The sequence below is a fragment of the Pongo abelii genome, chromosome 16 (genome assembly GCF_028885655.2).
Source record: "Pongo abelii isolate AG06213 chromosome 16, NHGRI_mPonAbe1-v2.0_pri, whole genome shotgun sequence".
NCBI lineage: Eukaryota > Metazoa > Chordata > Mammalia > Primates > Hominidae > Pongo > Pongo abelii.
This window is the reverse complement of record NC_072001.2, coordinates 47,748,218-47,775,137: the sequence shown is the minus strand read 5'-3', so window position 1 is coordinate 47,775,137 and position 26,920 is coordinate 47,748,218. Positions and strand designations below refer to the sequence as shown.

At 46.2% G+C, this 26,920-nt stretch overlaps 1 protein-coding gene across 1 annotated transcript; it reads left to right on the top strand.

The window, feature by feature from the left end:
* The first annotated feature begins 12,645 nt into the window (after positions 1 to 12,645).
* LOC100444417 (sorbitol dehydrogenase) lies at positions 12,646 to 26,481 on the top strand. The gene is made up of 6 exons (XM_024232936.3): positions 12,646 to 13,123; positions 17,477 to 17,595; positions 20,343 to 20,408; positions 21,034 to 21,209; positions 23,658 to 23,779; positions 25,006 to 26,481. The coding sequence occupies exons 1-6, from the start codon at positions 12,837 to 12,839 to the stop codon at positions 25,169 to 25,171; spliced, it is 936 nt and encodes a 311-aa protein (XP_024088704.2). The 5' UTR covers positions 12,646 to 12,836; the 3' UTR covers positions 25,172 to 26,481.
* Positions 26,482 to 26,920: the final 439 nt, after the last annotated feature.

Here is a 26,920-nt window from a genome sequence, read left to right as displayed (position 1 = left end):
CAAACCTACTGGCTGATGTTAAAATGGTTTTGTGCTCAGGTAGGATGTCTCCTACAGAGGCAGGAGGCAGGAGACAAGCCTGAGTTGTAAGGGTAATTAGAATCAGCAAGAAAAAGAATGGAAAAGGAAAGTTGGTGTGCAGGGAGAATAATTTATTTTAACTTCTCCATCAAGCATGTTCTGCTATAAGCACAGCACAGGGTGTCGGCACAGCACCCTCTAGTGTCTGGGAGGGTCACTGCAGCTTTGCTATGTGGTACGAGCACAGTTGTTCAGCTCTGTTAAGTTGAACAAATATTTACAGTAGTGTTCTCTCTAGTGACCCAGGGCCTACTTGGTGTGCCTGACTGTTGTTCTAAGCTTTAGTCTTACCACCTCTCCCCCTCCAAATGGGGCGTTCAGGTCTGGGCTGGCTGGAGGCAAGGCTATGAATTGTACGCTGTGGAACTGTCTTTCAGTGTCTGTGAATTTGCCTACTAGCAAATTTAGCAGGGAGGGTGGGGTGCTCTCCCATGTTTGAAATAAAGGCCTTAGTCTTCAGTTTCAATTTAACCTGCAGTTTAACATTTCAGGCAGTATAATGCAGCCATAAAAAAGAATGAGATCATGTCTTTTGCAGGGACATGGATGAAGCTGAAAGCCATCCTTCTCAGCAAAGTAACACAGGAACAGAAAACCAAATACCACATGTTCTCACTCATAAGTGGGAGTTGAACAATGAGAACACATGGACACAGGGAGGGGACCATCACACACTGGGGCCTGTCGGGGGGTGGGGGGCAAGGGGAGGGAGGGCATTAGGACAAATACCTAATGCATGTGGGGCTTCAAACCTAGGTGACGGGTTGATAGGTGCAGCAAACCAGCATGGCACATGTATACTTATGTAACAAACCTCAGGTTATGCACATGTATCCCAGAACTTAAAGTAAAAAACAAAAAAAATCCACGTGGTGTAACAGAAGCATCACTTTACACAGCGGTCCCTGATGTCTGATGTGGGACCAGCAACAACTTTGAGGAAGGTTTTGGTGACAATCAGCTATCATGAGGTGGCTATTTCTAGACTGATTACCTACCTCCCTCCCTCCCATCCTCCCTTCCTTCCTTCCTTCTGATGTAGCCAGACTAAATTATTAAGAGATTAAGAAAACTCCCTTAAGCCCTTTTGCCCCCATCAGGCTGCTTTGGATGCAGCTCCACCATTTACTGCCTTAGTGTTACCATGGGCGGGTTCCTCAGTCTCATCATATGAAAAAGGGACAATAGTAGGATGTACCATTTAGGGTTTCTGTGAGTATTAAATGAGGTAATGCCTGTCAAGCACACAGTACCTGACACAAATAAGCCATTGAGCAATGTCAGCTAGGCAGCAATAGCATTAAAACGTTCAGCTTTGTTTCACTGGAGAAGAGGTTCACATTAGCACTGAGCCTCTTCAACAGAAAGGGCTGGTAACTTGAGATGAGTGAAAACCTCTGACCTTCCTTGGAAACACTAGTTTGGATAGTGGTTATTTAACAAGTACAAACACTTGAGTTTGGGTCCAAGCAGTGTACCTGGTGCTAAAGAGATGGAAGGCGTGGTCTTTGGCTTCAAGGTGTTTATTATCTTGTTAGGAAAAATAAAAAGCCACTGATCACTAAGCACAGTGATAGTACCGAGCAGCATTTGTCTAGTGCTCTTTGGTGTTGTTTAGTGCGGTGGGGCTGCCTATAAAAGTAGCTAGATAGGCCCTTTAGGGAGGAGGTAAGCTTTGAACAGTGCCTCCTCCCAGAGCTTTCTTCATAGGGCCCAGCTCTGACATTCTCATCACTTATTTGGCAGCTCTTTGCACCACCCCTGAAGGAGAAAAGACATATTCCACCTTGGTGCTACAGTAGGGTACAGTGGAAGCAGGCTTCATCCACTCTCTGGTAGCATGACCTTGACCAAGTTATTTAACTTCCCAGCTTCGAGTTTCTCATTTCCAAACTAAGTGCTATGGTGAGGATAGAGTCCAGTCCACTGTCTGGCACATGGCAGGTGCTATGAACATTTCCATCTCTCTCTCTCTTTTTTTTTTTTTTTTTTGAGACAGAGTCTCACCCTGTCACCCAGGCTGAAGTGCAGTGGCACAATCTTGGCTCACTGCTACCTCCATCTCCCGGGTTCAAGCAATTCTCCTGCCTCAGCCTGCTGAGTAGCTGAGACTACAGGCACGTGCCACCACGCCCGGCTAATTTTTGTATTTTTGGTAGAGATGGGTGTCACCATGTTGGCCAGGCTGGTCTCAAGCTCCTAACCTCAAGTGATCCGCCCGCATCAGCCTCCCAAAGTGCTGGGATTACAGGCATGAGCCACTGCGCCTGGGTACATCTCTTTTCTTGATTACCTTCCAAGAATAAAATGAACACTTGGATTTGGCCACTCAGTGGCCTTCCTTGTCACTAGGACTTTCCTAGACCGTTGACAATGAGGAAAGAAGGCTTAGTAAACCAACACTACTACAACTACTGCTGCTACTGCTACTACTACTAGCTGTGAATACCAGAATAGCTCAGATTGCTTTTGAACCTGTAAGAGGGGCCAAAATGCAGGTCTTATGTGTTCCCAAGGGGCCCCTAAAATGCCACATGGGACATTTAGGAAAAGAGGACCAGATATCAGTCTTTGTGCTGATGTAAAGGAAAGAGGTTGGCAGCACAGACACTTTCTCCTACCTGTCTAGAGGGAAACATCCTCACGTGCAACTGTCAGAAACGCCTGCATCCTTTCCCTGGGGGAATTTGTCAGACCAAACAAATCTGTATCTAAGAACATGTTTTTCCAGGAAGGCAGGATCTGATATGGATGGCAGATCTAGAGACCCAAAGATCCCTTCTGCCTAGAGTTACATGGACTGTGTTTTTTCCTTAGTCCTGGCGAAGTTGCACCAGTGGGTGGGATGAGGTCAGCAATTAGAGTCAGCTCTTCCTTGGTTAGGATTGTGCCTTCGGCTCGTAGGCTGTTTCCCAGGGAGGGAACCCAGCATCAGAACTTTATCTCACCCTGTGACATGTCACTAGTGACAACAAGTGTGGTCCTCTGTATGCTCTGTGAGTATGCTGGGCATGCTGCTGTTGGGTCCGTCACTGTGTTATGCAGAAAAGTGATGAAGGGCTAGGCAGATGTGTGCAGCGTGCCATTTAGCTTATCCCCTCAGGCAGGATCCCAGGAGCAGTGTGGTCTGAGCTTGTGTTAATTCTAAGAAGAAATAAACTAATGATGAAACTCTAATTGTTTTTAACGGAAAATGTTCATAAGGTGAAGTTATTATGCATGCTAAATGATTTTTTCAATTTTGTTTCTTTTAGGAGAACTATCCTATCCCTGAACCAGGCCCAAATGGTAAGTTCTTGGGAAACACGACTTATATTTTGTTATTTCCTGTTGTTTCCTTTGGAGTCACATGTATATTGTTCCCTTACCTCTCTTTTCCTACTGTTTATTACTTTTGTGTCCATTAAAAACCTATGCTTTTGTTAGGCTGAGAACAGAGTGTACTGTCCACAGCATGACCTGATGGGAAGTTTATCTTGGCTGCTACATGAAATAAAAAGAACAGTGATAGAATCAGAAAAATTACCATACCAGACTGCTGACTTGTCCCAAAGAGTTTTTGATGTGAAGTATATGGACCAATGACAGAATTCGTCCTCTTTTGACCTAATGACAGTGTACCCTATCTACCAGAAGCTGCTGTTGGAGTGGCCAAGTGTCCTAACCCTAACCCAAACTTTGAAAAGGAGTGAGTCTACAGAACTTAATCTTTAGCAAAGGGAGCATCATGCCAGCTTTCCCCACTCCCCAGGAAGGCCAGTCACCAAAGTGTGAGGCAGCCCAGGACCTACTGTCCAGTGGGGGTGGAAGGGGCTGCATGAGGCCCTGTCCCCTGCCCTAATCAACCAAGCACAGAAAGTGAGTGAGCACACTGGGGCAGGGTTTCCAACACCTTTGCTCCACTCCTTCCAGGCCTCTCACTTGCTAAGCCTGTGGGGCTTAGCTGACATGCTGACACCCAAGGTGGCATCTGCAACTTCCCAGCTTTGAGTTTCTCATGTACAAACTGAGTGCTATGGTGAGGATAAAGTCCAGCCCACTGTCTGCACATGGCAGGTGCTGTGAACATTTCCATCTCTTTTTGTCTGTTGGCTCGGGCAGATCCCTGCTGACAGCTTTCTAATCCCTCCCATCCCTGGAATTCTACTTTGTCATAATCGTGCAGGACCCTGAAGTGAGGCTGGGGGCAATGGGCAGAGTGTCTGTAGATACTCACCCTCCGCCTCTCACACCTAGACAGTCAGGTCCCCTTTCTGCCCTTGAGGAGTTGGGGGTGTCCTTTCCCACTTTGTCCTACCTCACACAAGAACCGCAGCTTCTGGGTGAACATCAGATCGAAGGCAGCTTTCCTGGTAGATCCAGACTTTGCTGCTGAAAGGTCAGTTGGGTTATCGACTTGTAAGTGGTAAGAATACAGACTAGATAGAATATAACCATTCTATGGGTGCTGAGTAAGTATTGTATAGTTAGGGTTCAAGGATTTTCACCAAGATACCATGTTCAGAGAAGTGAGTTACCTCACTGTCCTGAAAAGTTGACTGTTGATTCCAGAAGTGGCCAAACGAGGGCTGTCTTGGACCCAGAGTACAAGCTTGGCTCCTGGTACAGCTTTTCTCCCTAAAGCAGCATTCTGCTCGCACTCTCTTCTCTTGCTACACTTGCATTGGAAGGGAAAAGAGTGCATTTCAGCGAGTGTTCTAGCAAGTCAAATCTAATCTCTCGCTACCAATTGCTACTTCAAGAGAGGAAATTCTGAGATGATTTTCCTAACTCAAATGACTTTTCCCTGCATTTGACCTGAGAATTCACCCTGCCATTTCTTACTCTTCACTAAAACTAAGGAGGAAGAAAGTTCTGAAGAGCCACCCCTGGCAGTCTGTGGCAAGAGCAGTGCATAGCAGAGATTTGGGTCTCTTTGTCTTTCTAAGGCAGAGTGTTTTTTCAGGGAGGTATTCATAACCATCATCTCAGTCAGAGATGATGGTACTTATTGGTACTTATTTCACCAAAGGGGCTCATTACCATCATTATTTTAAACTTAGAAAACTGGCCAGGCGCGGTGGCTCAGGCCTGTAATCCCAGCACTTTGGGAGGCTGAGGTGGGCGGATCACCTGAGGTCATGAGTTCAAGACCAGCCTGGCCAACATGGCGAAACCCCGTCTCTACTAAAAATACAAAAATTAGCCGGGCGTGGTGGCGCATACCTGTAATCCCAGCTACTTGGGAGGCTGAGGCAGGAGAATTGCTTGAACCCGGGAAGCGGAGATTGCGGTGAGCCGAGATCCTGCCATTGCACTCCAGTCTGGGCAACAGAATGAGACTGTCTCAAAAGAAAGAAAGAAAGAGAGAGAGAGAGAGGGAGAGAGGGAGAGAGAGAGAGAGAGAGAGGGAGGGAGGGAGGGAGAGAGAGAGAGAGAGAGAGAAAGAAAGAAAGACAATAGGCATGAAGAACTCAACTTGATAGTTCACAAAATGTTGCCAAGCTGAGATTCTACCAGACCTTTTCTCATAAATAGATATGCATCTACGAATCACGCATAGCATATTAATTGTCTGGAAAGTTATCTTTTGGAAAACAGTTTGTTCTCTTAAGTGGTTGGTACATTTCATCCTACTAATGATATATTGTTTACCCAGTGTATTGGTCAGTGTTGTCCAGAGAAACAAAACCACTAAGATATATGTGTATGTATGTACGTGTGTGCGCACAAAGGGCAGGCTGGAAATTCAGGTAAGAGTTGATGTTGCAGTCTTGAGGATAATTCCGTCTCCTTCAGAAAACCTCAGTCTTTGCTTCTAAGACCTTCAAACTGATTGGATGAGGCTCACCCACATTATGGAGAGTAATCTACTTTACTCAAAGTCTATTGGTTTAAAAGTTAACCATGCCCAACACGTATCTTCAAACAACCAGGCACTATAGCCTAGCCAAGTGGACACATAAAATTAGCCATCACATGTGGAAGCTTGTTTGCCTTGCGAGAGTTAATCAGGGTTGCTATGGAGCTTGTTTTCCTCTATGGCCTAAATCGTGTACCTGGCCTGGTAACCCAGCCCTGTCCCCTGGGCAAAGGGAAATCACTAGGTCACCTCAGAGTGATAGGGGTTCTTCCCTCTCTCACTGTTTTTTTCTTCCTTTCTTTTATCAGAGGTGTTGCTGAGGATGCATTCTGTTGGAATCTGTGGCTCAGATGTCCACTACTGGGAGGATGGTCGAATTGGGAATTTTATTGTGAAAAAGCCCATAGTGCTGGGACATGAAGCTTCAGGAACAGTCGAAAAAGTGGGATCATTGGTAAAGCACCTAAAACCAGGTCAGCAAGGTCCTTCGACTTATGTGTTCATTCAACATAAATATGTGTGCATGCTTTCTTTGGGCCATGCCCTCTGTTAAGCTCTGGGTACAGCAGGGAACAAGACAATCTTGGTCCATACTCACATGGATCTTACCTTACACAAGAAAAGAGGGACCTGGAGCAGACAGATAGTTACTTAGTCACCATGTGTTTAGGGCAGTAGAGGAGAATGCAGGGTGTGATTAGTGTATTTTACCCAGACCCTTGGTTCATTTGAGGAAGGGACAATTAATCCAACATCCGGAGCCAAGTAAGAAATAAGCCAGGTAAAGGGCTGGAGAAAACATTTGAGGCACAGGAACCCAAACTACCTTTACATGCTGTGAACCACGGCCTTGGATATAGTGTTTGATTTTTATTAGATGGCTGGGAAACCACCATTATTTTTCCTAGATTTACTTAATTCATTTTTCCAGAGGGAGGAATTCTCAGCTGTGGCAGGCTGTGTTGTTCCCTGATACCGTGAATTAAATCCAAGTTGTCTTGGCATAGTTAGCTGTTGGCTTTAACCTTCCTTTACCGGTGAGGCTGCTGTGCAGCCTGGAAATAAGGTCACATTATTTGGGGGAAGGTGGAGGTTGACAGGAGGCCCCATCCTGTGTTAGTTATAAAGTTCTCTGAGCCCAACCACATGGAGAGGGATTGACTAGCTGTGAAGAAGTCAGGCATGTGTCTTGTTTAGGGATTTTAAGTCATTCATCATTAGCGGAAGTCAAGAAGGCTCCTGTGGTGTTATGAGGTTATTTCATAGTGGAATGTTTATAGCTTCCAACAGCCACTGATGATTGGTTCTCACCTGTGGGACAAAGTCTCTGACTATAAATTATAACAAAGAGTGGGGTTCTCTAAATGTAAATTATAACAAGGGTTTAGTCAGTTGTCTACAATGAGCTCAGTCCTATGCCATGAGCCTTGAGGGATATAGAAAAATGAGCAGATATGATCCCTGGATGCTTAGATCTATATGGAAACACTAGATGTCAGTCCCTTCATAAATACCAGCAATTAGACAGCAAGCCCATAGGGTACAATTAGGTGTGGGAAAGAATAGGCTTTAGGAGATCTAAGGGCATTTGTTGTGGGCAGAGGTGGTTAAAGAGTTCATGAAGGAGATAGGTCTTTGAGCTAGGCATCTAACAGTAGTAACATTAATAAAAAGGTGGCTAATATTTATTGATTTGCTACATTAGTCTCCATGTTAAACACTTAGATGTACAATTATTTCTTCTTTTTTTTTTTTTTTTTGACGGAGTCTCCCTCTGTCACCCAGGCTGGAGTGCAGTGGTGCGATCTCGCCTTGCTGCAACCTCCACCTCCTGGTTCAAGTGATTCCCATGCCTCAGCCTCCTGAGTAGCTGGGATTACAGACATGCACTACCACGCCTGGCTAATTTTTGTATTTTTGGTAGAGACAGGGCTTCACCATATTGGCCAGGCTGGTCTTGAACTCCTGACCTCAAGTGATCTGCCCACCTTGGCCTCCCAAAGTGCTGTAATTACGGGCCTGAGCCACTGCACCTGGGCTATTTATTTCATTCTTGAAACAACTGTATGAGATAGGCATTATTATCTTCATTAATTGAAGAAGAAATTGAAGCCTGGTTATTGCTCAGGGTCACTCACTAGTTGGTCTCAGAGCTGAGATACCCACCCTGGTCTTTTGGACTCTAGAGCAAGTGCTCAGAACCACTGGGCTACCCAGCATCTTCATACTTGAGAAAGGTTTTACATTTGAGTTATTGAAGAGGTCAGAGCTAATATTCTAGTTCTTCTAGAAAGAAGACCACAACTCAAGGACAAAAAAGCAAACACCACATGTTCTCACTCATAGATGGGAATTGAACAATGAGAAAACATGGACACAGGAAGGGGAACATCACACTCTGGGGACTGTTGTGGGGTGGGGGGAGGGGGAGGGATAGCATTAGGAGATATACCTAATGCTAAATGACGAGTTAATGGGTGCAGCACACCAGCATGGCACATGTATACATATGTAACTAACCTGCACATTGTGCACATGTACCCTAAAACTTAAAGTATAATAATAATAATAGAAAAAAAAAAGAAGACCACAACTCATCAAATATTTCCTAATGTTCATTTACAGAATTTAAACATATAAGTCAGCCAGGCACAGTAGCTCATGCCTATAATCCTAGCACTTTGGGAGGCCTATGTGGGCGGATCACTTGAGGTCAGGAGTTCGAGACCAGCCTGGCCAACATGGTGAAACCCCATCTCTACTAAAAATACAAAAATTAGCGAGATGTTGTGGTGTGCATCCGTAATCCCAGCTATTCAGGAGGCTGAAGCAGGAGAATTTCTTGAACCTGGGATGTGGAGGTTGCAGTGAGCTGAGGTCCTGCCACTGCACTCCAACCTGGGTGACAGAGCAAGACTTTGTCTCAAATAAACAAACAAACAAACAAACTTACATATAAGTCAATAACTCTAAAGCATGGAAGCATTCCTATTTTCTTTAAAACTAGTCAAGTGCAGTAGTGAGAAGCGGGGAAAGAATAGAACAAGGAGTATTATCTGTAACTGAGTATGAACAATCAATTAAGATGATGCACTACCTTCAGACCAGCCTTCACCACTTATTTTAATGAGCACTGACTATGTATCATGACTCTACACTATTCTGTGAGTACTTTCAATACAAAAAGACTTAGGAAAAATAGCTTATCATGTCCCTGCTGAATAAAGGCCAGACCTTCCATGGCCTCAGTAGGCCTAACCCAGTTCCTAACATCCTCTTTAGGCTCCAGAGGGCCCGAACACTAGTACAGAGGTGAGCGGACGGTCAAATCTCCACAGCTTATCACTGTGTGACCACCTGAGCTTCTGTTTCCTCATCGCTAAAGCAGAGATAACACCATCTTGTTGGTTTATGGTGAGGGAAGGGAGATTTTGTGATGTGCCTTTCCTGGTACCTGGCACACAATGGGCATTTGGTAAATGGCAGGACTTGATCCCACCGTTATTAGTAAACTCTATTCTATGTAGTAGGTTTAAGCACCTCTTCCCAGTGGAGTCTGTCCGTCAGACTTTTCCTGAATAACCAGGTACTGAGGCAGGATAAGGCCTGTGGGTCATTTCCTGGGCTCCTGCCACATGGCTTCCTGCCTCACTGACGTTTGGCTGTGTTGGTCTCTAGCTTGTTCCTGGCTGCTAGAAGGGGAGATTTCTGCTGTTCTCTGTAGAGTTAATGCCTGGGCTCAGGCAGGGGGTCTGCCAGAGTTTCTAGTTTGGTCTCTGATTCGCTGGTATGGGTCACTCCCCAAATTCAGACAGAGTTTAAATCCAATTGTAACTTTGATGTGTAGCAATACCTGTGATATTAAAATCCCCTGTAAGTCTGCTTTCTGTTTTCTGCAAACATGGAGGCCATTGCTGTATTGACAGTGTATTTGGAGTTCCCCTACACAGGGCTGGGTACCTACAAGAAGATGAACCATCTAAACCATCCCAAAACCTCAGGATAACTATTTGTCCTCAATTATTCCTACCTCTCTCCCTTTCCTTTACAACAGAAAAGTGCTACTGTCTTTAACCAACAGCTTTTACTTGTCACATTCCAGGGGAAATGTTTGCCAATAACTAATGACCTTCTAGATACTAATGACATTTGTGTCCCATGGTTTGTTTTCCCCCAATCCACAAATTCTATGTTTAGCAATAAAAATTTGTAGCACAACACTAGACACTATGAAAAAATAAATATGGAGCGGAAGACTGACTAATCCTGAGGCATTCCCATCCTTGATGAGGAGGCAAGATAGTCATGAAAAACAACCAGGGATGGATGTGGTGGCTTACATCTGTAATCCCAGCACTTCGGGAGGCCAAGACAGGAGGATTGCTTGAGCTCAGGAGTTTGAGACCAACCGGGGCAACATGGAAAAACCCTGTCTCTGCAAAAACAAAAACAAAAATCACCCAGGCATGGTGGCATGCACCTATAGTCCCAGCTACTTGTAAAGCAGTCTAGGGTCAATATAGCAATCTCACTATCTGAGGTGTTATCCAGAGTTCTTTGTCTCATTACCAGGAAAATTAAGGAGTGTGGACACCAAGGGTGAGGTTGGAGTGAAAGTTTAATAAGTCAAAGAGGAAAGCTCTCAGCAGCAGAGCGGGGGATCTGAAAGAGGGTTATTGTTTTACAGTTAAATATGAAGGTTTTTATAAGAAACTTCCCTTATCTGTGTAGGTGCTGTGTAACTTACCTTACCTGTGTAGCTGCCTGTGTAGCTTCCCTTATTTGTGCGGCTGCGAGCATGTATTAGGCAAGCACAGAGTGCAGCTTCTCTTGCCTGAGCGACTACAGGCATGTTTTAGGCAAGCCCCCACCCCACCCCACCCCATGCAAGTTCTCATGGAGCCCACTGTGTACATGCCCAAAAAGGGGAGGAAACTTTTTCCTGGGAGTCCAACGATTACACAGAGAACCAAGGCGTTTCTATGTTGGACCTCACTCCCTTATCTGTGCCTGTAGCTTGATTTTTCCAAGCTGCTCTTTATGTGCCTGCAGCTTTTTTCCAGACTGCTCTTTTGTTTGAAAGAATTTCACCAAGGACCTGCCCTAACTGTCTGCCTGCTTTTTTTCTTTCTCCTTCCTCACTTGGGAGGCTGAGGCAGGAGGATCCCCTGAACTTGGGGAGGTCGACGCTGCAGTGAGCTGTGATTGCACCACTGTACTCCAGCCTGGGTGACAGAGTGAGATCCTGTCTCAAAAAACAAACAAACCAAAAAAACAAAGAAACATACACAAAAAAAAACCCCAAAAAACCAGCAATGAGAAAACTGGAAACAACCAGGTTTTTTCCATCAATAAGAGAATGGTGATACTGACTGTGGTATAGTCTTACATTAGACAAGCACAGGGTGCAGCTTCTCTTGCCTGAGCAACTACGAGAACGCTATTCAGCCATGAAAAGGAACAAACTGTCATTTGTTTTTGACAGTCTTGCTCTGTCACCCAGGTGGGAATGTAGTGGTGTGATCATGTCTCTCTGCAGCCTCAACCTTCTGGGCTCAAGTGATTCTCCTGCCTCAGCCTCCCAAGTAGCTGGGACCACAGGCACACACCACCATGCTCAGCTAATTAAAAAAATTTTTTTTTGTAAAGATGAGATCTTTCTGTGTTGCCCAGGTTGGTCTCAAACTCCTGGGCTCAAGCGATCCTCCTGCCTTGACCTCTCAAAATGCTGGGATTATGAGATTATAGGCATGAACCACCACACCTGGCCGGACAGTTAATACCACAACATAGATCAATCTGAAAAGCGTTATGCTAACTTAAAGAAGAAAGATACAAAAGAGTATCTACTGTATGATCCCATTTTTGTGATGTGCTAGAACAGGCAATATTAATCTGTGGTACAAAAAAAAAATCAAAACATTGGTGTCCACTGGGGATGGGGGTGGGGATTGACTGGGAACAGATACAGATGAATAAGATTTCTGAGGTAGTGGTAGTGTTCTGTATCATAAAAGGGGTTTGCGTTCCTAGGTGATACCTTTAAAAAAGAACCATAAACAAATACTGAACTCTAGTTAATGATATGCAGGCTGAAGCATTTAAGGGTGAAGTATACTGATGTCTGCAGCCTGCTTTGAAATGCATCGGAAAAGAAGATAGATTGATGGAAGGAGACAGAGATGAGATGGAGGGGTAGATGGATAGATATGTGATAAAGTGAATATAGCTAGATGTTCCTCGAAGAATGTAGAAGGAGGGTATCCAGGTGTTCACTATACAATTCTTTGAATTTTGCTGTGTGTTTGAAATTCTTCATAATAAAAAGATAGAAAAAGAAAACAATTAGAGAGCAGTTCTCAGGCTGGGTTTCCAAGCAGGTGTTGTGAGGCATAGAGTAGAAATATAATAGAGCTGGCTGTTCAGAAGCCTTGAGTATTACTCTCCACTGTACGAGGCCTCTGCAGGTCATTGGCCTTTGCAGTTCTACTACCAGGAATCAGTTGACTCCTAATTATTGTCTAAAAATGACCAGACTGGACATAAAACATGCTGTAATTATAGCTCTTGTCTTTGTAAAGGCTTTGCTCCCTATCTTCCAAACAGATGAAGAAAAAATGCCTGCAAACTCCATGTATTAGCTACACCTTCCCCAGCAGTGTGAGATGGGAACTATACTTGGCTTGCCTTAGCTGGGAAGTGGCTGTGGAGACAGAGGGGTAGCTTGGCTTGTTGCAGGAGTTGGAAAAAGGGCAGGCCACACTGGGCTGTGGAGGAGGGGGCTGGTCCTTTTCCCCCAGAGTGAGTCTGTGCTTCATCCCGAGTTTCCTCACTTGCCTAGGACACCCTGGGTCCCCAGGGAGGAGGGTGGCTCGTTAAGCTAGATTCTCTCATCTGGCATCTGCCCGTGAGCATGCAAGCCTTCATAACATCTCTGCTTCTGCTGTTTTCAAAGGTTGGAAAACAAAGAACCAGACCAAAGAGGGGGCAGACTCTGCTCCCACCCTCGGACATGGTGCCATCTTTGTTTTCCTCTCCAGGTGATCGTGTTGCCATCGAGCCTGGTGCTCCCCGAGAAAATGATGAATTCTGCAAGATTGGCCGATACAATCTGTCGCCTTCCAACTTCTTCTGTGCCACACCCCCCGATGACGGGAACCTCTGCCGGTTCTATAAGCACAATGCAGCCTTTTGTTACAAGTTAGTGTCCACAGTCCCACTGGGTCTCCTGGGACCTCTTTCCCTTCATTAGCTTGGTGCTGTTTCCTGTGGTTATTTCTTTATTCTTTTCAGCTCATAATTCCAAACATGAGGCATCACCTGGGCAGGCTACTCTTCTTGGTGGCATTGAGAGAGGGTAGCCTCCCTAGGAATAAGACTGACTCACAGTGGTTGGTTTTAGTCTTTCAGTTTCAGTTTCCCTTACTTAGAGCAACAATAGAAAATTATTGCTGAAATCACTCACCCTCTGCAGACATCCTGGAGGGAATTCCTGTGGTTCATCCTCTGTTATTAGTTTCCACTGCAACCACCAGAAAGGTCATAACAACAATGACCTCGGCCAGGTGTGGTGGCTCACGCCTGTAATCCCAGCACTTTAGGAGGCCGAGGCGGGTGGATCATGAGATCAGGAGATCGAGACCTTCCTGACTAACACAGTGAAACCCCATCTCTACTAAAAAAATACAGAAAATTAGCCAGGCCTGGTGGCGGGCACCTGTAGTCCCAGCTACTTGGGAGGCTGAGGCAGGAGAATGGCTTGAACCTGGGAGGTGAAGGTTGCAGTGAGTGGAGATCGCGTCACTGCACTCCAGCCTGAGCAACAGACCAAGACTCCGTCTCAAAAAGAAAAACAACAACAATGACCTCGACAATAACAACGACACACCATGACAGCAACAGCTGACATTTCCTGAGGTGCCGTGATGTGCTGCCAGGGCTTGAGCTCTGGGATCCTGGATCTACTCCCTCCTGGCAAGTGATTTTGGAGAAATGATTTCACTTTTCTCTGATTCAGTTTCATTTACTCGCCAAAATATTAAATAAGGTGATGCATGGAGAGTCATAATTATTATTACTATGTGCCTGCCCTTGTGCTAATAAATGGTTTGCATGCTTTAATTTATTTAATCTCCACAAGAATAATGGTGAGGTGGGCACCGTTATTGGGTTAACCAAGGCAGAAGGAAGCTCATTGACTTGGGCACAGAGCACAACCAAGAGTCAAACTGGGGTCTCTGAGTCTCAAGCTCCTGCCCTGTGCCCACTCCCTTACCCTACTCCAATTCTCACCCCTGAAATTGTGAAGTTGAGTCTGGAGGAAGCAAAGTGCTTCCCTTTCTGCATGACCCCTCATGGCCCCAGCCATGGAGCTCTAGGGTGCCGAAGTGCTGCTTTCCCCCTGACCCAACCCAGATGCATTCTTCTCCCACCACAGCCTGGCCCCATTGGTTGTTTTCAACCAGGATGGGGCTTGTCTGATGGAGGCCAGGTGCCAGTCACAGGAGCAGTATGACAGATCTGAGTTTTTCTAGGGCCCACCGGGAGCCTTGAGAGGAGTCACAGGCCAGAGACCTTGTGATAGGTTTAAGTCAACCCCTGAACCTGCTCTAGAAGTAAGCAGGTTACATGTGCAGAGTACACCTTTCAGCAAGTGGTTCCTGAATGAGCCCATCTTTATGGGGCCCTTTCCAAGTCAAGACACCAAACAAAAGTTTCATGGAAGGCAGAAGAGCATAGTGGTGAAGCCCACTGGTCTCTGCCAATTACAACTGTGTGACCTTGGGCAAGTCACTTAAATTTTGTAACCTCGATGTCCTCGCCTGTAAAATAGATAGTAATGGTACCTCCCTCATAGAATTACTGATGAGATCCAATGAGAAAAGCATATCAAGTCTCCAGCATGAGGTCTGGCACATAGTAAGTGCTCAGTAAATCGTACCAAGCTATGCCATAGTCATGGCCTAGTGGTCTGGGGATGGAGGTGCAGGAGTAGGCCTTGTGCTGGTGGTTTATAGGGAATGATGGGGCTCTGGTTGGCAATGGCAGTGGGGGTGCTGAGGAAGGTCTCTGGGGAGTCCTACAGCCCCTGCCTTTCTTCTCCTCCCAGGGTGCTTTCTGCCTGTGTCCCCAGTTCTTCCCCAGACCGAAGCCCTCCTCTCTGATGTCTTTTTAGGATTCCCATACTACCACAGCCTCTTTATTTGTGTATCTATTTTCTTTCTATTTTCCTGCTTCCTCCTTGTCTTCTTGATCATCCGTTACCCAATTTGGACTGTTCCCTGAACCCCATTGTAAAAATTACCAAGTTGTCTCATCACTCTCTGGTGTTTATAAAGTCATGAAAGTTTGGGGCTGGGAAGAAACTTGGAGTCTTCTCATCCTTGTTCTCCATCAACCCCCACTGGACAAGATTGGGGAGGGTGGAGTCAGTGGTTTTCCCAAGGTCAGTGCCAGTGGGGCTGGCCTCCAGGACTCCTTGTGCACGCTTCTGCCACCACACCAGGTGGCTTTCCAACATGGTTGGCTGTGTTGGGTGCAGGCGGATGAGGCAGAATCTGCTTAATCAGTAGAGTATTCTTCCTGATAACAATCTTCCCTCATCACCTTCCCCAATCCCATCTCTCCTCCATGTAGTTTCCACACAGGCCACCCTCTGCATGGAGCCCTTATGAGTTCCTCAGGAGGCCCAGATGTGGAAAGGCAGGCATGTCTAGGAGCCTGTGGAGTCCCTGAGAGAGTTTAGGAATCTTCACTGTTTCATTTTAAACTTTTTCGTGTTATATAGAAGGGATACTTCTAGGGGGAGTAGAAGGAGTGTGATCGCAGTCAGAGCAGGAGAGTGGATTGGAGTAGGGGAAGTGATGGGAAAGAAGCCGAGGGGAAGGGATAAGGGGGTGGTGGGTGGCAGCTGGGCCTCCATTGGCCGGGTGAGTAGTTCTATCAAGGATCAGGGACAGTGACAGGAGGACTCTGAGTTATTCTGTTGAAGGTTGGAGACAATGTTGAAAGGATCATGGGGATGAGCACATGGTTTGGCTGCCACATTTATTTCTTTTTGGAACTTGAGGGTTTTCCTGTTCCTGTGTGTGGAGATTTGGGGTGCTGGGTAAATCCTGGGCAGTGAGGAACTAGCAGAAATTGGATATTAATATTAGCTACACAGCTGCTCATACCAGGAAGCAGCTGATATGGGACAGGCAGAGGATGTGGAATCAGGACACCTTGGTTAAGTCTGGCCTTCATTCCCTAGCTTCATAACCTTGGCAATTCTCTCAATGTCAGTGAGTTTCAGTTTCCTCTTCTGTGAACTAAAGGTTTTCTAAAAAAAGCCTGCCCTACCTGCCTAACATGGTTATCATGAGGATTAAATGAGATAATGGATGAGTGTGCTTCCTAATCTGTAAAGCTTTATGCAAATATTTGCTGTCGTCATCAGCTGTATTATTGATAGGGTCAAGATGCCAGTGGAAGTGAAAACCTAGAACCCAGAGTGAAGGTGACACAGCATTTAATCAGCTTTGTGGAACAGGTCCTTTTTCCTTCTTGACTGGTCCTGGGTCAGCAGGGCAGCCGCTGTCCTCAGATGTGGTTCTTCTGGAATGTATAATATGGGAGGCGACTATCAGAGTGATGCCCATTGCTAAATCACTGTTGTGCAAAACTGGTGATAGGATTGTTTGCTAAAGTGAAACTAAAGAGGCTGTAAGTTTGAGAAGCAGATGAGATGCTGGATCGTGGCCATGTTAACTCCTTGTTAAATAAACTTTTCAGCCAGGCATGGTGGCTCACACCTATAACCCCAGCACTTTGGGAGGCCGAGGCTGGTGGATCACGAGGTCAGGAGGTCAAGACCATCCTGGCTAAGACGGTGAAACCCCATCTCTACTACAAAATACAAAAAATTAGCCTGGCATGGTGGCGGGCGCCTGCAGTCCCAGCTGCTCAGGAGGCTGAGGCGAGAGAATGGCATGAACCTGGGAGACAGAGCTTGCGGTGAGCCGAGCTTGCGCCACTGCACTCCAGCCTGGGAGACAGAGTGAGACTCCATCTCAAAAATAAATAAATAAATAAATAAATAAGTAAATAAACAAACTTTTCACTTATTAATGATAACCACCATACCGTAGCTTGGATAACACATTAAAGAAAACATAATGTGTTCATTTCACTGAATTGATTTCTCCAAAGAAAACCATGTTGCCTTCTTCAGATGGGGACATTGTGGCATGGGTTCTGTGATGAGAACATATCTGGCTTCTAATTTGAACGCTTTGGGCCCCTCACTAGCTTTGGACCGTTGGGGCGAGTCATTTAACCCACCACGCCTGTTTCCTCATCTGTAAGACGGGCATGATAGTACCTACCACAGAACTATTCCAGGGATTTACATGAGTTAATGTATATAAATTGCTTAGCACATTGCTCTGTACATAAATAAATGCTCGATAAATGTTAGCTATGGTTGTTATCACAGTGACGTTGGGCATATATAATACTATTGTTAGCATTGTAGTTAACTCAGAGTATCGCTGTGTTCGATTAACTCCTCAGGCTTCCTGACAATGTCACGTTTGAGGAAGGCGCCATGATTGATCCACTTTCTGTGGGGATCCATGCCTGCAGGAGAGGTGGAGTTACCCTGGGACACAAGGTCCTTGTCTGTGGAGCTGGTAAGAAACAGAAGCCAACCTGTTGCGGGTTCATTGACTGGGAATGCAGGGACCCGTCTACCCATCTCATTCCCCCTCCAAGGCTTGAGATTTGTTTTAGAATCCTTCTGGGTAAGGGAGGATTGCAGTGTCCCATTCCCTCAGTGACTAGCACTTTGCTAAACAAATGAGTATCTGCAGACATGATATTAACTAGGGTTATATGTCCTAGGAAACATAGCCCTTTCATTCATTTAAAGAATGAATTGGCTGGGCATGGTGGCTCCTGCCTATAATACCAGCACTTTGGGAGACCAAAGCCGGTGGATCACTTGAGCCCAGGAGTTCGAGACCAGTCTGGGTAACATGGTGAAACCCCATCTCTACAAAAAAATACAAAAATTAGCAGGTGTGGTAGTGTGTGCCTGTAGTCCCAGCTACTCAGAAGGCTGAGGTGGGAGGATCACTTGAGCCTGGGAGGTCAAGGGTGCAGTGAGGCATGATTGTGCCACTAAACTCCAGTCTGGGTGACAGAACAAGACCCTGTCTCAAAAAAAACAAGACCCCATCTCAAAACAAACAAACAAAAAGAATGAATCTGGGCCAGGCACAGTGTCTCATGCCTATAATCCCAGCACTTGGGAAGGCTGAGGTGGGTGGATCACTTGAGGCTGAAAGTTCAACACCAGCCTGGCCAACATGATGAAACCTCATCTTTACTAAAAATACAAAAATTAGCTGGGCGTGGTTGTGTGCCCCCTGTAGTCCCAGCTACTTGGGAGGCTGAGACAGGAGAATCACTTGAACCTGGGAAGCAGAGGTTGCAGTGAGCCAAGATCATGCCACTGCGCTCCAGCCTGGGTGACAGAGCAAGATTCTGTCTCAAAAAAAAAAAAAAAAAAAAGGGAATTAATCTGGTGATTATTTTTGAACCCTTAATGGGAAACTAGGGAAATTTTTTTATTTGTGTGATCTTGGCTCACTACAACCTCCACCTTAGAGAAATATTTTTGATAGTAAAAGGAAGGGCAACTCTTGGAATTTTCAAATTATACCAGCAAAGTGGTGGCCTAGTCCCATCTATGATTAAGGTAGACCCTGCTCCCGGCCAGTGGGAGGAGTGAGCAGTGGTCTGCTCCCACACCACTGTGAGCCAGCAGTCTGCCTGCAGTAGGGTTGTAGCTAGCTGCCTTCTCTCATCCCGTTTCAAGCCATCTGGAACAGGCCCTAGCAGCCTCAGACCAAATCATTCTGGTGACCCAAACAGTACGCTCACACTCCTTGTGGGTGTGATCTGGTGTTCCTCATACTTGTTTGTGATTTTCTTTGGCTGGTCAAATAAGTGATCACAGGGCTTCCTAAGAGGGCTGATGGATGTAGAATAGACTTGCCACAATGGGCTAGCAGACTGCGGGACTCAGGTGACAGATTCTTATAAAAATCTGCGTGGATCCAGTACCTTTTTACCATAGAAAAGGAAAATAAATCACACACACCACACACATGCATGCCTTGCCCCCAACACACACACACAGAAATTCACCTGCAATCCCATCACTGATTAGCCCAAGAGAACCACTATTAATATTTGGGTATAGAATCTTTTAGTTACTTAGTTTTTTTCTGAGACCATGCTAAATACACTTCCTTTACCTACTCTTTTTTAAAAATCAGGCTGGGCACAGTGACTCATGCCTATAATCCTAGCACTTTGGGAGGCTGAGGCAGTCGGATCACCTGAAGTCAGGAGTTTGAGACCAGCCTGGCCAACATGGTGAAACCCTGTCTCTACTAAAAATACAAAAATTAGCCAGGCGTGGTGGCGGGTGCCTGTAATCTCCACTACTTAGGAGGCTGAGGTGAGAGAATTGCTTGAACCCGGGAGGTGGAGATTGCAGTGAGCTGATCGCACCACTGCACTCCAGCCTGGGTGACAGAGCAAGACTCTGCCTCAAAAAAAATACTGTGAACATTTTTCCATGTCAATAGATAAAGAGTTATGGCATAATTTTTAGTAGCCGTGTAGTTTTTAAATCATGCTTTGTTGGACATTTCAGGTATTATTTTTCAATGTTTTGTTTTCTGAGGGAGCTCACAAAATTGTTCTCGGGGGTGTGTACAAAAAGTAAATCCCCAAAGATAGTCTGCATTGCTTTCATTCTGTGGGCCTGATTTTTATATTAAAACCATAGTGTCACATAGCATGCAGATACTATGGGGAAGCAGGTGTCTCAGGCAAATCCTTGGATACCTGAGTATCCTGGGGCTATCTGGGCACCTGGGCCAACCCAGGGAGCCAGCTCACTTAAGGACCCTCTCCAGGTGGTCCTCAGAGGGCACCTAAAAGGAATATGTCTCTCTCTGGGGGAGGTGTGATGGGTTCTCACGAAGGTAGGAGCAAAGAAAGAACAGGAAAACAAGTCCAGACCTTCTGAGATTTCTTATTTTCTGAGTAAGTTTGTGCTTCCTTGAATCCTGTGGTTTGAGATTATCTCCATTAGTGTCCAGGAGTAAGTAGGAAAATTTTAGCTCTGAGGTTTGAGAGGATTAAATAGAACCCAGCACTAGGAGCGTATTTTATGTAGAGAATAATTCTTCATGGATTCATTCACTTCTGCATTCAACAAACAGCCGCTAAGGTCTTATCATGCCAGGCACTGGGATAGATGCTAGAGACACACAAAAGATATGGTTCCTGTCCATGGCCTGGACAAGTGGGAGAGCAGATGTTTAATATTTCACAATCTTCCGTCTTTTGCTTTGTTTAGGGGCAATCGGGGTGGTCACTTTGCTCATGGCCAAGGCAATGGGAGCAGCTCAAGTAGTGGTGACTGGTAAGACTTTGTTCTTTTTCAATCTTCTTGACTGGGAAACAGCTGGGCCTACTGTATGTGTATGTGTGAGGAGAGGTTATCTGTGACAGTGTGGAGGGGGTGAGTGTGTAGTGTCATATGGATTGTGGAGATATAGAAGAGTGTGAGTGTGTGTTTTGTGTTAGGAGAAGCTATCAGAGAGAGAGAGAGAGTTTGTGTGAGAGAGAATGTGTGTGTGTGTAGCTGTGTGGTGGATATGGGGGTGTATGAGGGTGTAGAGCAGGGGTGTCCAATCTTTTGGCTTCCTTGGGCCACATTGGAAGAATTGTCTTGGGCCCCACATAAAATACACTAACACTAATGATAGCTGATGAGCTTAAAGAAAATTTTTTTTAACCTCATAATATTTGTAGAGAGTTTATGGATTTGTGTTGGGCCATATTCAAAGCCATCCTGGGCTGCATGTGGGCTGCAGATTGGACAAGCTTGGTGTGAAGAGTATGTGTGTTGGGCTCAACACCACCACCCATTGCACGAGAGCTTTGTTGCCATCAGATCTTACACCTCCATTTTCTTTTCTTGCTAATGAGTCATCAGATTTCTCCGTTTGAAAGAATTTCTTTTTTTTTTTTTTTTTTACCTTCAGATCTGTCTGCTACCCGATTGTCCAAAGCCAAGGAGATTGGGGCTGATTTAGTCCTCCAGATCTCCAAGGAGAGCCCTCAGGAAATTGCCAGGAAAGTAGAAGGTCTGCTGGGGTGCAAGCCGGAAGTCACCATCGAGTGCACGGGGGCAGAGGCCTCCATCCAGGCGGGCATCTACGTGAGTGGGCTGAGGGCAGCTTTGGGGAATCAGCGTAGGGGAGTGAAGGAGGCAGAAGTAGGGAGTCAAGCTTCTTTACCAGCTTGCTGTGTGAGCCCCAAGCCAAACTTATTCATCTTTTGCTATCTCTGTTTTCTTATCTCTAGTGTGGACACTGTACTTGAACTTGCCTTACATCCTCATTGGGCCATCTGAGGTTCACACAATATAACAGCTATACGTGGGCCTTGAAAAATGTTAAGGACACACACTTTGGGGACACGGTTGGCTTCATGATCATACCTGTGATGTTAAAAGTGCAGTAGTTTTGGTAAAAATATCAAGAAGAAAAACAGGGAACCATGCCTTAATTGTATATGGGAAATCTCTGTCTTATTTTATTGAGGAAAACTGCAGTCTTTTAGTCATTGATATAAAGTGACAGTCATTCAGTTAGTCATGAAGGTGAGGTGATTTTCCAGGGTCACAGCTGACTACTGCTTGTTTTGTCTCCCAGACCTAGGAACAGATAAGCTGCCAATGCCTGACTCGCCCCTCAGCGACCCACCAACCACTTATAGGAAGTTGGCAGGAAGTTGGAGGTGGTGGGAGGGAGTGGCATTGACAGATCAAAGTATGAGGAAACGAAGGGAAAAGAATAACTTCCAGGTTCCAAGCCCTACTGTATGCCAGGTTCTCTGCTGTACTTTATAAACATGAGGCCTAATCTGCATAATAGCCCTGAAAATCAGTTACTGTTTTATGCTGAGGGATTTGTGGTTTGTTTGAGGCAAGCCAAGTCAGGCCCAGGCCCAGCCCTGCCAGGCCCCAGTGCCTGAGTTGCCCCGCTGCTTAGGAGAGGAAGGGAAGGAGGGCATGAACAACCCTGCTAGGGTTGGGGGACAGGGCCAGGGCTGGAGAGGGTAGCAGGCAGCTGCCACCACAGGGGACTTCCGTCCCTGCCTCCCAGACAGCTTCCCCACGGTAGCGTGGGCTTCCTCCTTCCTTCTGAGAGTCACAGCAGGAGGGCACTTTGCATCACATGAGACATTCTAGGGAAGGCTAACCCACCAAGCTGAGTAGCAGAGCTGCCTAGACTTCCTCTACTAAGTTGCCCAGTGGCCTTGGGAGCTGAGGAAGCAGTGGGGGAGAGGGAGGACCGGGTGCCACCTTGGCACTGTCCTGAGTTTCAGCTGGAGTTGGCCAGCCCTCTGCTTCACTGTCATAGGCAGTGGTCGCCATGTGGGAAGGGGCAAAAAGAAGCTGAAGCTCAGAGAGGAACAATGGGTCTGTGTGTGTGTGTGTGATTGATCTACCCATGGTATGTCTTGGGTACCTGCCATGTGCCAGGCTTTGTGCTGGGCACTTTGAGGGCTAAGACATGAGTAAGTTGCACCTACTGTCTTCAAGTTGTCGGCAGGTCAGTGACCTGCACCCCACAGAGAGGCAGTATAAGCTGGGGGACTTAAAGGCCGTGGCTCTCCTTCTTCTTGCACCCTCTTGTACCCTGCCCTGAGAGCATTTGGAACAGTTGGCATTTCCAGCTGTTGATGGTGGGGGCACCACAGGCCTCTCTCCATGGCGTATCCTTCATCTCAGAAGTGGAGGCTGTGATCATGGTGTATCCCTCATCTCAGAAGTGGAGGCTGTGATGTGTGCCTTTCTCTAGTTCCACTGTTTAGCACCTAGAATGGTCCCAATAAATGCTTGCTGCTGACTGTAATGAACACCCAGCATGACTGAATTGTCCATTGTTCTGTCTCTCACCACACTGAGCACAGTGATCCCCAGAAAGCTCTGAAACAAGCACAGCACTCACAGGGAGTTCTGGGGAAATTTTCGTGAGAAATTTCACTGCTGCCTGTGACCCACTCCAAGTGGGGAACTGATAAGGCAGATAAACATTCAAGGAAGACAAAACCCATTATGGCTCATACTGTTGAGGTAAACATCTCCGGAACAAAAAGATTTCTAACTGCCAGCCTGCACGCACAGATAAAGCCTTTTTTAAACCACAGAATACAAGTGGCCCATCTGTCTCATGTTTATAGTTTTCTCACCACCGGTGAGCTTAGAGGGCAAGTGGTTCCTTCCAGCTCTGATGAAAGTGCTGCCTGTGGAGGGGCGCTCTGTGGGAGGAACAGGTGCTTAGACTGTGGAGGTGGCTGAAGCCAATATTGGGTCCCGAATCTGTAAAGCTTTGGAAGATGTTCCCACTGTTCCTGGTTCTCCATGGGTTAAGTGTATTTTTTCAGAAGCTTTAAAGAAAACAGTGTTTACTCTGCCACTCAGTTAAGTTTGGTTGGCAGGCTGAGCAGTTCAGCAGTGTACAAGAATCACATTCTCTGGTATTTTTGGATGCTCAGCTGATGCAACCAGAAGATACTTGTGTGATGACAATATGTTATTGTAAGTGGGAAGTCAGTATTTCTTATCTTCTGAGCTTTCTTGTTTTTACCTCCTTTACAGGCCACTCGCTCTGGTGGGACCCTCGTGCTTGTGGGGGTGGGCTCTGAGATGACCACCGTACCCCTACTGCAAGCAGTCCTCCGGGAGGTGGATATCAAAGGCGTGTTTCGATACTGCAACACGTGAGTATGCTGTGGGTGAGCCGGGATGCCCAGCCTCCAGCAAGACCAGGGCAGGCCCCACTCAGCCTCTGAGCCCATGAGTCTCTGCCTGTTTGTTCATGGGGGCACTCCCTGGCCACACTGATAGCTGTGTGATATAACAGGGATCCAAAGAGAGAACACTCACTCCCAGTTAAAGAATGGGAAGGCCGGGCATGGTGGCTCATGCCTGTAATCCCAGCACTTTGGGAGGCCGAGGCAGGCGGATCACGAGGTCAGGAGATCGAGACCATCCTGGCTAACACGGTGACCCCTGTCTCTACTGAAAATACAAAAAATTAGCCAGGCGTGGTGGTGGGAGTCTGTAGTCCCAGCTACTCGGGAGGCTGAGGCAGGAGAATGGCGTGAACACAGGAGGCAGAGATTGCAGTGAGCGGAGATTGTGCTACTGCACTCCAGCCTGGGCGACAGAGCCAGACTCTGTCTCAAAAAAAAAAAAAAGAATGGGAGGAACAGAAGGATGGATGGAGGGAGGGAAGGAGCGGATTTTGAAGCATGCTGTTACTGAGTGTCTGCTGCTTATCCGCCCTAAGCCCCCTTTTCCCCCAATTTTCTTAAGTTGCCAGATCTCCATTTTCTCCCTTTAAAGGGAAGAAGGAGAGAAAGGAGGACAAAAGGAAGAAATCAAGTCCTGTGGCTTCCGTTCCTGAGCCCTAGGGCCCACGCTGGGGAGCGAAAGGGTCTGAGTTTGCTCCACCCATGTTCTGCAGCTCTACCCTCTCCCCTGCTGCGGCCCTCTGGCTGGGACCCCCCTCTCCAGCAGTGTCCCTTACTCCTGGCTTTAGAGGCTGTAACTCCATGCCCTCATCAGGGCGCCAGTTTTCCAGTAAGCTGAGCTGTTAGTGGGTGTGACTGGTTTGTCCTGGGCTGCCTCCCCACGGCTTCTCTGCCTTTTCCCAGTGGCCTCCACCATGTGCCTTGTACCTTCATGCCACAGGAATTCTAGGCTCCGTGCAGACATGGCAGAGTGAGCGGGTGGGTGAGGGGTGGGGGCAATTGGAAATAGGCTCTGTACCCCTGAAGCATAAGCCATAAGGTCCTTTCCTGGGTTGTTGGCCTGTAAAATTGGCTTTGCAGAACCACAGTGCTATCAATAAATACGGCCAAGCTGATCTAGTGCTTGGTAGTTTGGGGCACCTGGCTCTTTCCTCTTGAAGGTTGAATATAATGCTCCTGTTCTTTTACAGGTGGCCAGTGGCGATTTCGATGCTTGCATCCAAGTCTGTGAACGTAAAACCTCTCATCACACATAGGTTTCCTCTGGAGAAAGCTCTGGAGGCCTTTGAAACATTTAAAAAGGGATTGGGGTTGAAAATCATGCTCAAGTGTGACCCCAATGACCAGAATCCCTGATGTTAATTGGCTCTGCCCTCATCTCCATAGTCTCGGTATCTCAGGGCACAATGGCTGGACATGGGTGGGCTTTGATGCAGAACTTTCTTTTTTGAATGTTAAGAATAACTAATACAATTCATTGTGAACAGAAGTCCTTACACAGAGGAATTGGTGTGCCTTAAAGATACAATCTGGGATAGTTTGGGGGAACTTGTAGCCAGAATGGCCTGTTCATGCTGAGCAAAGTTCAGCAAGTAGAGCGGAGTCTGGCAGGCAGGTGCCAGGAACTCCCCTTCTTCCTGGAGTGCCTTCACTGAGGAAGGAAATCTGGCCCTTGGGTTTCCTGGTTCCACTGCTACTGACCCGGAGGGGAATGACGGCTGAGTTATGAAAAGATAACTTCATGAAGACTTAACTGGCCCAGAAGCTGATTTTCATGAAAATCTGCCACTCGGGGTCTGGGATGAAGGCTTGTCAGCACTTTCAGTTTAGAACTCAATGTTTCTAGACACATATTGGCTGTTTGGTTTGATGATAAAAGGAGAATAAGAAAAGGTATCACTTTCCTGGATCCAGGATAATTTTAAAACCAATCAAATGAAAAAAACAAACAAACAAAAAAGGAAATGTCATGTGAGGTTAAACCAGCTTGCATTCCCCTAATGTGGAAAAAGTAAGAGGACTTCTCAGCACTGTTTGAAGATTGCCTCTTCTTCAGCTCCTGAGAATTGTGTTATTTCACTTGCCAAGTGAAGGACCCCCTCCCCAACATGCCCCACCCCACCCCTAAGCATGGTCCCTTGTCACTAGGCCACTGGGAAACTGCCACCTGTGGACCTCACCAGAGACCAGGAGGATTTGGTTAGCTCACAAGACTTCCCCACCCTAGAAGATTAGCATCCCATACTAGGCTCATACTCAACTCAACTAGGCTCATACTCAACTGATGATTATTAGACAATTCCATTTCTTTCTGGTTATTATAAACAGAAAACCTTTCCTCTTCCCATTGCCAGTAAAGGCTCTTGGTATCTTTCTGTTGGAATGATTTCTATGAACTTGTCTTGTCTTGATGGTAGGGTTTTTTTCTGGTAAGATTTGGATCCAAATCACATCATGCCCACTTGTGACTTTGAGATTATTCATCAAGAATGAGGATATAATAGCCATGACATAGCTTGAGCTATAGCCTTTAATCCCTTACTTTGGCTATGGGTGGTGGGTGAGTTTGAAGAGGTTCTGATTTTCTTGTAACTTGGGAAAGCCATGACCTTGTGCCCTAATCTTTCAGATTGCTTTGGGTAATAAATATTGTTGGTGCTATCTGACTCATGCTGCTATTTATGGACCTGTTTAGCGGGGAATGGACTTAGGTTACCCATTTCCCAGAGGAAAGGATCCCAGGATTTTTGAAGGTGACATATTTTCTTTACCAAATATAATTTCATTGACATGAATTATCTCTAATCCTCACAACAAGCCACATACAAAATCATTTTGTAGATGAAGAAGATATAAATGCCAGAGGAGACCTTAAGATTGTCTTAACACAACCCTTCAGTTAACAAGAGAGGAAATTGAGGCTCAGATTGGGGAAGTGACTTGGCAAATCACACAGTGGGTTAGTCAATGGCCCAGGATTAGACAGAACCCAGGAATCTTGGCATCAAGTCCTTTACAACATGCTGCCTCTCATAGGCCTGAGGGGTCCAGTCCTAGAGGACAATGATGCTCCCCATGCCACCACCCCCGCCAAGCAGCTCCTAC

Coding starts and splice junctions, on each gene's coding strand:
- LOC100444417 (XM_024232936.3), top strand. CDS start 12,837: ATGCAAGCCTTCATAACATCTCTGCTTCTGCTGTTTTCAAAGGTTGGA. Junction 13,124..17,476: donor AATGCAGCCTTTTGTTACAA/GTTAGTGTCCAC, acceptor TTAACTCCTCAG/GCTTCCTGACAATGTCACGT. Junction 17,596..20,342: donor GGTCCTTGTCTGTGGAGCTG/GTAAGAAACAGA, acceptor TGCTTTGTTTAG/GGGCAATCGGGGTGGTCACT.